Source organism: Nicotiana tabacum, chromosome 3, assembly GCF_000715075.1.
Source record: "Nicotiana tabacum cultivar K326 chromosome 3, ASM71507v2, whole genome shotgun sequence".
NCBI lineage: Eukaryota > Viridiplantae > Streptophyta > Magnoliopsida > Solanales > Solanaceae > Nicotiana > Nicotiana tabacum.
The window spans coordinates 136,714,181-136,727,245 of NC_134082.1; the positions used below are offsets into that span (position 1 = coordinate 136,714,181).

The window sequence follows — 13,065 nt, forward strand, 5'->3', positions numbered from 1 at the left end:
CCATAAACTATAAAATATTATGGTCCACAATAATGTCTCATTGAGACTTATCATGTAATATCTCAAAACAATAATGTGTACACCATTATGAGAAACATGAAATCATTAATGTATATCAGATATATATAAATGAGCTCAGCGTGTCAAAATATCATAAATACATCAGTCATAAATACAACCAAGACCCATTCTATGTACATGTTCTTTAAATATCTTTGTCTTTAAACCTTTCGTTAACGGATCTGCAATCATGAGATCTGTTCTAATATACTCAAGTGACACTCTTTATTTCTGAACTTCCTCCTTGACGGTAAAGTACTTTAATTCCATATGCTTGGCACCTTTGGAGTACTTATCGTTCTTGGAGAAGAATATTGCTGCAGAATTATCACAGTAAATTTTCAGCGGCTTGGTAATGGTGTCGACAACCCCAAGTCCTGAAATAAAGTTTCGCAGCCATAATGCATGAATTGTGGCTTCAAAACATGCCGCAAATTCTTCTTCCATCGTGGATATAGCAATGACAGACTGTTTGGCACTCTTCCACGATATTGCTTCTTCAGCTAATTGGAATAAATAACCAAACGTGGATTTTCTAGTGTCAATACATCCAGCGAAATCTGAATCCGAGTATCCAACAACTTCCAAATGCTTGGATCTCCTATACATGAGAATGTAATCCTTCGTTCCTTTCAGGTACCTCAAAAGTTTCTTTACAACTTTCCAGTGATCAATTCTTGGGTTACTCTGACATCTTCCTAGCATTCCGACCGCAAAACTAATATTCGATCTTGGGCAAGTCTGAGCATACATTAGACTACCAACAATTGAAGAGTAAGGAATTGATTCCATTTCCTTTCGTTCTACATCATTCTTAGGGAATTGCATGAGACTAAATTTATCCCCTTTTTGAATTGGAACAATTCCTGCTGAACAATTGTTCATATTAAATCTCTCTAGAATTCTTTCGATATAGCCTTTCTGAGACAATCGCAATAATCCTTGTGATCTAGTACGGAATATTTCTATTCCTATCACATAGGATGCCTCACCCATATCTTTCATTTCAAAATTTTTAAAGAGAAAATCTTTAGTCTCGCGCAATATGCCTAAATCATTAGCAGCAAGTAGAATATCATCAACATATAGGACTAAAAATATAAATTTGCTCCCACTGATCTTTTGGTATATACACCGATCAACGACATTTTCCACAAATCCAAAAGATGTTATGGTATCATTAAACTTTATATACCATTGTTGCGAGGCTTGTTTAAGTCCATATATTGACTTCTTCAGTTTACACACCATTTGACCTTTTACTTTAGTTTCGAAATCTTCTGGTTGGTCCATATAAACCTCCTCCTCGATATCTCCATTAAGAAAGACAGTTTTCACATCCATTTGGTGTAACTCTAAATCATAATGAGCCACCAAAGCCATAATAATTCTTAACGAGTCTTTCTTTGAGACCGGCGAAAAGGTCTCTTTATAATCAATGCCTCCTTTCTGAGTATAACCCTTGGTAATAGGTCTGGCTTTGTATCGTTCAATATTGCCATTTGAATCGCGTTTGGTCTTAAAAACCCATCTACACCCGATTCTTTAGAACTTTCTGGCAATTTGTTGGCCCAAGTTCAGGTGAAGTTTTGAAGAATGACAAATGAACTCAGTCATGGACCAGGTCCATCATGTGAGGCACAGTATTTATCAACCTAGACATGTGAGATACACGTGAAGGAGATAAGTCTCAGTGATCAAGAAGCAATATCTCCTGAACTGATCGAAAAGGTTGCATATTAGATGAGGAGAGAAAGTCTCCTTATGGGAAGAGGACACAATCCGGATAAAGGATAGGGTTGGAGTTTGTATTGTACAAGGACTCAACTTCGATGGAAGATCAACAATTGAGTCTCAATCAAACTCTGATTACTAACTCATTAAATAACTGTGATTGTTCTCTTTTACAGGTGTTGCACATACGCAGAAGTTAAACTAAATTGAGAGCAAACGAGCAAGGCAATTTTGCGAGCAATTTATGTGAGATTTAAGTGTGCACACCTGAAGCTACTTGAACGATATAGAAGAACCAGTTTCGTTGTGTTTATTCTTATTCTATTTCAACTGTAGTAGGTGATTTAAAGTTGTACCTTTTCAGCTTTCATAGAAGCATTTGTAATAGGTACTTTGAGTGTTCAAGTTATAGGCTAACTTGAAGGTGTCGCAACAGTTGAGGCTGTGTGCTACACAGGGATTAGAGTTAATCCAGTTTACAAAGAGGTTTTGTAAATGCTGTTTTGGCTCAATGATTTTAGTGGATGTTTGGAAAAATCCTACTGAGTAGTAGGTCGTGGTTTTTTCACCTTTTGAGCCAGGTGTTTTCCACGTAAAAATCTCTGTGTTCTTTATTTTCTGTACTTTTAATTCCGCAACAGTAGTAGTTAGAACACCTAGAAAAACCAGGTTCTTCTAGATCAAAAAATTGGGTACCACATAAATCACCCCCTCTTGTGTGATATTGACGTTTAGAATATCAATTGGTATCAGAGCAGGTTATTCTTAGAGAGGCTAACAACTTAGGAAAACATTAACATGAGTGCACCACCTAGGAACTGGGAAGGGCAATCCACTGCCAGGCCTCCACTGTTCAATGGATAGTACTACTCTTGGTAGAAAAACATGATGAAGGATCACATCATAAGAGAAGACTATGAACTCTGGGACATAGTCACTTATGGTCCTTTGGCAACTACAATGAAAAATGAGGAAGGAGTGGATGTGCCAAAGACAAGGGCTGAGCACTGCTGAAGACCTAAAGAAGTGGGAGAAAAATTCTAAGGCCAAGAAATGGCTTGTGTGTGGACTAGGTCCAGATGAGTACAGTAGGATCCAAAGCTGTACTACTGCTAAGGAGATATGGGACACTTTGCAAGTGGCTCATGAAAGAATACCTCAAGTGAAAAGATCCAGAGGAACACTGATGTATTCTCAATATGAGAATTTTACTATGAAGGAAGGAGAAACTATCCAAGAGATGTATACTAGGTTCACTACACTGACAAATGAACTTAAGTCTCTTGGAAGGATTATTCTTGAAGAGGACAAGGTTGAGAAAATCCTGACAAGGGTTCTGCCAGTCTCATGGGAAAGCAAAATCACTGCCATTCAGGAATCCAAGAATATTGCTACTCTCTGATTGGATGAACTGATTGGAAATCTTACTGCTTATGAACTGAGAAGGAAAACTATGAAGATGGATACACCCAAGAGGGAGAGAAGCCTAGCTCTCAGAATGGTTGAAGGTTCAGATCTGGAAGATGATGAGATGACTATGATCACTAGAGATTTCAAAAAGTACCTGATGAGAGGAAAGAGTTCTTCAAGAGGTACAACCTTCAACAAGTCAAGAGCTCCTGAGAAATAGACCAATGAGGGTTGCTACAAGTGTGGTAAGACTGATCACATGATCAAGAACTGCCCTCAATGGGAAATCGAATGGAAGAAAGAAAGGGCTGAACGAAGGAACAGGAAGAAGGAACAGGTTCAACCAAAAAGGAACAAAGATTCAACCAAGGCTATGGTTGCTGCTTGGGGAGAACTCAGAAGATGAAGCTGAATAAGAGCAAGCACTGATGGCCATCAGAGAATCAGATGATGAACAAGAGGTAAGTATCCTTCATCTCAAAGACAAGATTAAATTTTTGTCTGAAGAAAAGTTGGCTGAGCTATTACTAGACTTCATTGATGAGTCTTAGATAATTAATAATGAGAAGAAAGTTCTGTCTAGGGAATGTGTGATCCTACAAGAAAAATGCAAAAGTCTAGAGTGTAGGGCTAATGAGAGTGATAACACAAATGCTGAGTTGAAGAACCAGGTTCTTGAACTTGATAACAGTGTCCTAGAACTTAGGTCTGAAAACTTAAAACTGAAATTAGGAACAGGAAAGAAGAAAACTGATCACACATATCTCACTCTAGAAGAAAAAATGGTAAAAATGAAAGATTAATTCATCAAATTCCTAAAGGAAGATCTAGGAAAGGTAAAACATGAACTAGATAAAACTTGCAAGTGGAACAAGGCTTCTGATGCACTCTCTTGGCTGCAAGAGCATCACAATAGCAACAAAAGAGTACTTTACTATGGGACTCAAGCTCCAAAGTGGGACCCTAAAAGCAAGTACCTCACTCTTCCTGAAAATAAAATCTGCACACACTATGGCAAGACTGACCATTACAAAAATGAATGTAATGCAAAAGAAAAGGCCCGTCAAAAGAACAAAGTCTTTGTTCAGGAGAAAAACAAGTTGCCTGGGTGGGCAAGAAGGAATAGGATTCATCTTTTTGCCTATAGAAAGGGACCCAAACTAGTTTGGATTCCTAAGACTAACCCCTGATTTCTTTTTGTAGGTCCAAGTGAAAGGGAGAAGCCAAATATGGTATATGGATAGTGGCTGCTCAAAATATATGACTGGGAACAAGGACCAGTTCCTTTCACTTGAGGACTTAAAAGGAGGTAATGTCTCCTTTGGTAATGGAAATAAAGGTGAGATCATTGGGGTTGGAAAGGTAGGCAAAACAGATTCTCATTCCATAGAGAATGTCTACCTGATAGATGGCTTGAAATATAGCCTAATAAGTGTGTCACAATTGTGTGACAGAGGTAATCTTGTAGCTTTTACCTCTACCAAATGCTTTGTGATTAACCTTACCACTGACAAGATTGTTTTGCAGGGAAAAAGAGTTAACAATATTTACATTGTAGATTTGTCTACTCTCTTAGAAAATGAACTCACTTGCTTAAGTGTGTTGGTTAATGATCCCATCCTATGGCACAAAAGACTTGGTCATGCAAGTCTAAATCAGCTAAATAAATTAGTCTCCAAAGACTTAGTGATAGGGTTACCTAATATCAAGTTCAAGGAAGACAAAGTTTGTGAGGCATGTGCAAGGGGGAAACAGGTAAGATCATCCTTCAAAAGTAAGAAAATGGTAAGTACAACCAAGTCGTTGGAACTAGTCCATATGGATCTATGTGGTCTAATGAGAACCATGAGCAGAGGTGGAAAGAAATATGTAATGGTGCTTGTCGATGATTATTCTAGATTTACCCGGGTTCTATTTCTAACCTCAAAAGATGAAGCATTTGACATGTTTATTGCATTTGTTATAAAACTCAGAAACAATTAGGAAATCAACTTGCATCCATTAGGTCTGATCATGGAACTAAATTTGAAAATTCCAAGTTTGCTGAATTCTATGATAAAAATGGTATAGATCATAATTTCTCTGCCCTAGGACTCCTCAACAAAATGGATTAGTTGAAAGGAAGAATAGAACTCTTGAGGACATGGCTAGAACCATGCTGCTTTCTAGTAAATTGCCCTACAGCTTCTGGGCAGAGGCTGTAAACACATCATGTTACATAATCAATAGATGCATGACCAGACTCTGGTAGAGAAGACTCCCTATGAGTTACTTAAAGGGAGAAAACCAGACATATCACATCTTAGGGCATTTGGTTGCAAATTCTATGTGCACAATAATGGAAAAGACTCTCTAGGTAATTGATCCCAGAAGTGATGGGGGAGTGTTCTTGGGATATTCTTCACATAACAAAGCATATAAAGTGTTCAATAAAAGAACTTTATGTGTAGAAGAAAGTGTACATGTTGTATTTGATGAAACTAATATTCTTTCTAAGAGACAGGAACATGAAGATGAAGCCATTAAATTGGAAAAGGAATTGACTGAATCCCCAGCACAAGTCAAAGTGGCATCAAAAGAAGGAACAGGTGATGGAACAAGTCCTTCAAATCAGGGCAACCTGACAGGGGGACCTAATCAAGGAGAAATTGAATCAAACCCCCGAGAGGAACCTGTTCATGAACCTGTTCCTCAGCAACAGAACATGGGAGAGACATCTAGCAGAAACCAGTTGGTTTTGAAACCTCACAAGTATCAAAGTTCTCATCCCATTGAGAACATTATTACTGATCCAACATCTGGAGTCAAAACTAGATCACAACTAAAGAATCTCTGTGTTTTTGATGCTTTCCTATCTCTTATTGAACCTAAAAATGTTGTTGTGGCTTTGCAGGATGCAAATTGGGTGAATGCAATGCAGGATGAACTCAACCAATTTGAAAGAAGTCAAGTTTGACATCTAGTTCTGAGACCCAAGGACAGTTCAGTCATTGATACAAAATGGGTCTTCAGAAACAAACTTGATGAAGATGGAATAGTTACAAAAAACAAAGCAAGACTGGTGGTACAAGGATACATCCAAGAGGAGGGCATAGACTATGATGAGACATTTGCTCCAGTTGCAAGACTAGAGGCAATCAGACTCCTCATAGCCTTTGCAACATACATAGAATTCACTCTTCATCAGATGGATGTCAAAAGTGCCTTTCTGAATGGCTACCTAAAGGAAGAAGTGTTTGTGAAACAACCTCCAGGGTTTGAGAGTAAGGAATGTCCTGAACATGTGTACAAGTTAGACAAGACTCTCTATGGGCTCAAGCAAGCCCCAAGAGCTTGGTATGAACGACTATCCAAATTTCTACTGGAGCATGGTTACAAAAGAGGTAAAATTGACAATACTTTATTTTTAAGGGAAAAAGGTAAAGATCTCCTTGTTGTGCAAATATATGTAGATGACATCATATTTGGGGCTACCACTGATAGGCTGAGTAAGGACTTTGCAAAACTAATGGGGAGTGAGTTTGAAATGAGCATGATGGGTGAGCTTAACTTCTTTTTAGGCTTGCAGATCAAACAAAGTCCAAATGGAACCATGATCCATCAGAAGAAGTATACAAAAGAGCTAATCAAAAAGTTTAAAATGGAGGATTCTAAAGAAATAGACACACCCATTGAAACTGCCACTAAATTAGATATTGATGAACCTGGTTCATCAGTTGATCAAAAGTTCTATAGGGGTATGATTGGATCACTCTTGTATCTTACTGCAAGAAGACCTGACATTGTTTTCAGTGTAGGGCTTTGTGCTCGTTTTTAGGAAAAAATCCAAAAGAATCCCACTTGACTGCTGTAAAGAGGATACTGAGATATCTGAAAGGCACGACTGATCTGTGTCTTTAGTATCCTAAAAGTAGTAATTTTGATCTAGTAGGATATGCTGATGCTGATTATGCAGGTTTCTTAGTGGACATGAAAAGCACCTCAGGTATGGCACACTTCCTTAGTTCATGTCTTGTGTCATGGGCTACCAAAAAGCAAAATTCTGTGGCCCTATCTACTGCTTAAGCCGAGTATGTTGCTGATGCTTCTTGTTGTGCTCAATTGCTATGGATCAAACAACAGCTGGTAGATTTTGGAATTGAAGTAGGATGTATTCCAATATTCTATGATAACACTAGTGCTATAAGTATGACAAAGAACCCTATTCATCATAAGAGGACTAAGCACATAGATGTTAGACACCACTTCTTAAGAGATAACTATGAGAAAGGATTGATTTCAATAGAATTCTGTGCTACTGATAAACAAATAGTTGACATTTTCACTAAAACACTGAGTAGAGAAAACTTTGAGAGGAACATGTTGGAATTAAGGATGATTAAGATCACCTAATAGGTCCAGTTTAGAATGCACAATATTAAAAAATAAAAAATAAAAAATAATTTTTTTTGGTTAGGAGTTCTAACTTTGTGTAAATATCTAGATCAATTCTTACTCAGTTTCATACTTTAGTTAGTATACTCTTGTGACTCACCAATCTCTTACAAAGTTTCTTCTATTTTGGCATTTGAGGCATGTTCAAGAGAGTTCTATATAAAGAACCTGGTTCATCAGTATGTGTTCATATGAAAAGCTCAGGTATGTTTTCAATATTCTGCACAATTAGAAAGATTATTTTTCCAATCATGAGCAGAAGTCCTACATTCTTCAAATTCCCAAAAATTCTATCTGTTGAGCATTGAACTAGTTTCGTTCCCCTAGAACTCTAAAAACGGGGATTTTTGCCTAAAATCTAGCGATGCCTAGTAATCACTAAGAGACCGGAATTACACCTTGATTAGACTTCTAATTGACCTCTGAAAAAGCTGTTGTTACTGCATTTAATTCTAATCATCTTCAAATATACACCACACCTCTTCTTCATTAGTCCATAACCGTCAAAACTTTTCTCAAGTTCAGATCTCCCTTCCTCTCACCAAAAATTCTCAAATTTTTCTCAAGAAACAATTCACCATGACGAACCCTCAAGATAATCCTGGCACTCCCCCACCAGTATCCCCTTCTAATACATCCTCATCTACACCCCCTAGTGAAACCCCAAAACCTAGGTTTTCGTAGGCAGAAAATGTTAGCCAGAAAAACTGTAGCTTCTGGAGCTCTAAGAAAAGTTCTAAATGAGAAATTGAAGGCTAGCCAGAGGAAGGAAAGTCCTACTCAAGAATCTGACTCAAGCTCTGAGTCTGAAGCTTTTATTTCTGCTAGTGAAGGTGAAGAACACGGGTCTTCTGACATTGACAAAATTCAAGAAACCTCTGGTGAGGTAAGTTCTTGTATGTTATTCTCTACTGTGGTTCAAAATGTAGAAAACAAGTTTGTCTTGGTTGGTCCTGTCAAATATGTAAAGGGGGTTGAATCTAGTAGAAGTGGAGGTAAAAATAAAGAAAAGGAGAGAAAGAGGGAGCAAGTGGTGATGAGAGGGGAAATGGGAAAGAAAAAGTTCTGGCTATCTGTGGAGGTGTTGAAGAAGGTGGCAACAAGTCAGGGGGAAGTGGTTCTGGGGAGGCGGCTGAAGGGCTTGTGCATCTAAGCAAGCAACAAGATGAACCTGGTTCATCTACTGAGGAAACACTGGCTGATCTTCTGAAGAGGGTTGGGGCCAGTTATGATCCAAAGAAGCATAAAACTTCCACAAAAAAGGCTCCAACTGCTTCCAAGACAACAAAGAAAAGCAAAATATCATCCCCAAAACCTATTGTACCTTCAATACCTAAGGGAAGAGCCACTAGAAGCAGGGTCAAACAAAGTGAAGCTGAGTTACAGAAAGCTCTGGAAGAAAGCAAGAAGAAAAAAAAGGAGAAGGGAAAAGCAAAGGTTGTGGAGAGTTCTGAGGTTGCAGAAGAAGAAGAAGAGGAGATGGAACTGGTCCATCAATAAAGGGGAACAACTATGGAAGTTCCTACACCCAAACCAAAAAGGGCCAAGGCTTCTTCCAAGAAGTCTTCCTCTGAATCTGTATCTACTGAACCCTCTTTAGCCAAAAGAACCAGTTCTGCAGTGAAAGGTAAGAAGGTAAAAATTACTGAGGAAGAAGAAGAATGGAGTGGAGAAGAAGAAGAAGAAGAGGAATTTGAAAAGGAACTAGATAGGTTTGCCATCTTTGGCAGAAGAATCTTTTTGAAAGGAAGACTGTTGAGAGACCTGGATGAGCCAGGAATGAGAAGATTGGTGGATGCCCTAGCTGCACAAGGTTGGAAGGACATGGTCCTTGAAATGGATGGGAGGCTGTCTAGGAAAGAATTGATTGAGTTTATGGCCAATGCCACAGTGAAGAATGGGGTAGTCACCAGTCTGGTGAAAGGAGTAAGGGTGCAGTTTGATGCACTCAAATTGGGTAAGATTCTAGACATACCTAGTGAGGAGTATGATGATTATACAAGGCAAAGGTGGCCATGTCTAGATTCTCTCCCTACTGCTCTTCAAATCACTAGAAATTTTTGTGATGCCGCAACTGCTGAAGATGTGCCTGAAGCTATGTTTGTGCAGAAAAGTGAGATGAGGCTTGAGCACAAGGTCTTGTTTGAATTTGTTAACAAGTGCCTGCTGCCCAGACAGGAGAGGAGGCACACTGCCAACTACATGGACCTAGTTCTTATGGAGTGCCTTGTGAGAGGAATGCAGATAAATTGGCCTGCCTTTATTGTCAAATTACTGGACAGGGTCATAAATGGCTCCAATGCTCATGCCACCCCATATGGGTTCATATTGACTATTGTTTTGGACAAGCTGAATGTGCCTTTAAAAAATGGGAGATGGCAACAAGCAAGGAACACTTTGGCGTCAAGACTCTTCTGGCTTGTGACTATCCAGTCAATACCACCCCAGTTGAACCTGGTTCATCTCTGAAGACACCTGTGAACAACAAGGTTAGGGCTTTGGTTCAAGAGTGTGGATCTAAGGATGCTCAAATTGCTAGGCTCCAGGCTTGTGTAGCTGAACTGGAAACTGAAAGAGATGGCCTTAGAACTGAGCTAGCAAAAAAAATGAGAAGAGTGATGGGATGCTTCAGAATATGCTCAACCTTCTCCAAACCCATCCCTCTAGTTCCTCCAAGCCTTAGGATGTCCAGTTGTTGTCTTCTGAACCAGTCTAGTACCCCCAGTGTCCCAAATTAGGGAAGTTTTCTGTTTTCTTTTGCTCATGTTTTGGAAGTTTTTCTTTCTTTTTGCGGTTTGTTGGTGGAAACATATCTTATCAATGCCAACTGCTGTTTCTCTTGTTCTATGAAGATTCTGATCTTAATAGTTTGAATATGTTTGTTGATTATTGATGATTTCATCCATGTTTTCACTTGCAGTTGCCCAAGTGGCCATGAGTAATTACTAAAATCTGGGATTCACAATGTATGCAACTTTTTGATGATGCCAAAAGGGGGAAGAGATATTGTGCTTTACTCTTTATTCTGAATAATGTGATATTTATAACCTAATTAAACCTGGTCCTTGATGATAAGTTAAAATTCTAAGTTAGTTGATGGTCAAGCTGAGTTCCTACAGGTTCTTTGATTAGTAAAAGCACAGAGTTTGTCATCATCAAAAAGGGGGAATTTGTTGGCCCAAGTTCAGGTGAAGTTTTGAAGAATGACAAATGAACACAGTCATGGACCAGGTCCATCATATGAGGCATGGTATTTATCAACCTAGACATGTGAGATACACGTGAAGGAGATAAGTCTCAGTGATCAAGCAGCAATATCTCCTGAACTGATCGAAAAGGTTGCATATTGGATGAGGAGAGAAAGTCTTCTTTTGGGAAGAGGACACAATCCGGATAAAGGATAGGGTTGGAGTTTGTATTGTACAAGGACTCAACTTCGATGGAAGATCAACAATTGAGTCTCAATCAAACTCTGATTACTACCATATTAAATAACAGTGATTGTTCTCTTTTACAGGTGTTGCACATACGCAGAAGTTAAACTAAATTGAGAGCAAACGAGCAAGGCAATTTTGCGAGCAATTTATGTGAGATTTAAGTGTGCACACCTGAAGCTACTTGAACGAGATAGAAGAACCAGTTCCGTTGTGTTTATTCTTATTCTAGTTCAATTGTAGTAGGTGGTTTAAAGTTGTACCTTTTCAGCTTTCATAGAAGCATTTGTAATAGGTACTTTGAGTGTTCAAGTTATAGGCTAACTTGAAGGTGTCACAACAGTTGAGGTTGTGTGCTACATAGGGATTAGAGTTAATCCTTAGGTTTACAAAGAGGTTTTGTAAATGCTATTTTGGCTCAGTGATTTTAGTGGATATTTGGGAAAATCCTACTGAGTAGTAGGTCTAGGTTTTTTCACCTTTTGAGCCAGGTGTTTTCCACGTAAAAATCTTTGTGTTCTTTATTTTCTGTACTTTTAATTCCGCAACAGTAGTAGTTAGAACACCTAGAAGAACCAGTTTCTTCTAGATTGAAAAATTGAGTACCACACAAATCACCCCCCTCTTGTGTGGTATTGACGTTTAGAACATCATAATTCAACAAGATCCCAGACTTTATTGTATTATATGGATTTTAACTCTTCCTTCATGACATCAATCCATTTGTCATACTCATTACTTTCTATGGCTTGTGAAAATGAAACCGTATCCTTATTAAGACCAATGTCAAAATCTGACTCTTGCAAATAAACCACGTAATCATCCGAAATAGCCGAATTTTTAACTCTTTGAGATTTTCTTAATGGCATTTCTCTTGGTTCATTTGTGTCAGATATTTGTGAGTTAGTTTCTTCATGAAGTGTTTCATCCAAATGTTGCTCGGTGTTGTCAAAGTGTTCTTCAACAACTGGAATAATATTTGGTATTTGTGTGGAAGTAGGCACATTTCTGGGTAATAGAGTATTGACCCTCACCTCTTTAATTTCCACACTTTGCTTTTCAACACTCCTACTAACTTCACCATTCTCAATGAATCTTGCATTACTGGTTTCAACAATTCTCGAACTATGGTTTGGACAGTAAAACACATACCCTTTAGATTTCTATGGGTAACCAATAAAGTAACTACTTACTATTCGAGAATCTAATTTCTTTTCTTGTGGATTATAAACTCTAGCTTCCGCTGGGCAACCCCAAACATGCAGGTGCCTTAAACTAGATTTTCTTCCTGTCCACAGTTCAAAAGGGGTCTTTGGAACTGCCTTACTAGGAACCCTGTTTAATAAATATACAGCGGTTTTAAGAGTATACATCCACAATGATTTGGGTAATGAGGAATTACTTATCATGCTCCTAACCATATCCATAAGTGTTCGATTATGCCTTTCTGCAACACCATTTTGTTGATATGTTCCTGGCATAGTATATTGTGCACATATGCCACGTTCCTCGAGGAACTTTGCAAATGGACCTGGACATTATCCTGACTCATTATATTTTCCATAATATTCACCACCTCTATCTAACCTAATGATTTTCACCTTTTTATCTAATTGTCTTTCAATCTCATTAACAAACACCTTGAGAGCATCTGCTGTTTGAGATTTTTCTTTCAGCAAATAGATGTATCCATAACGTGAAAAATCATCGATAGTGATAAAGTATTTTTGTCCACAAAAGATGGAACATCAAAGGGTCCATAAATATCGGTGTGTATAATTTCAAAAAGCTGGGTGCTTCTTGTTGTCCCTTTCTTACTATGCTTGGTTTGCTTTCCCTTAATGCAATCCAAACATATAGTAAGATCAATAAAATTTCGATTCGGAAGAATCTCATTCTTTACTAATCTTTCTCTAACCTTTCTTTGGATATATGACCCAAATGTGTATGCCACAAGTAAGCAGAACTTTCATCTAGTAAACTACATTTAATT

At 38.2% G+C, this 13,065-nt stretch overlaps 1 protein-coding gene across 1 annotated transcript; it reads right to left on the bottom strand.

Annotated features, from left to right (window-relative positions):
- Positions 1–285: 285 nt before the first annotated feature.
- LOC142177461 (secreted RxLR effector protein 161-like) lies at positions 286–1,056 on the bottom strand. Its single transcript, XM_075246225.1, has one exon. It carries the CDS (start codon positions 1,054–1,056, stop codon positions 286–288), a length of 771 nt encoding a protein of 256 aa, XP_075102326.1.
- Positions 1,057–13,065: the final 12,009 nt, after the last annotated feature.

Bases quoted from the DNA above. Each gene is read 5' to 3' on its own strand.
- LOC142177461 (XM_075246225.1), bottom strand. From the start codon at position 1,056: ATGGGTGAGGCATCCTATGTGATAGGAATAGAAATATTCCGTACTAGA.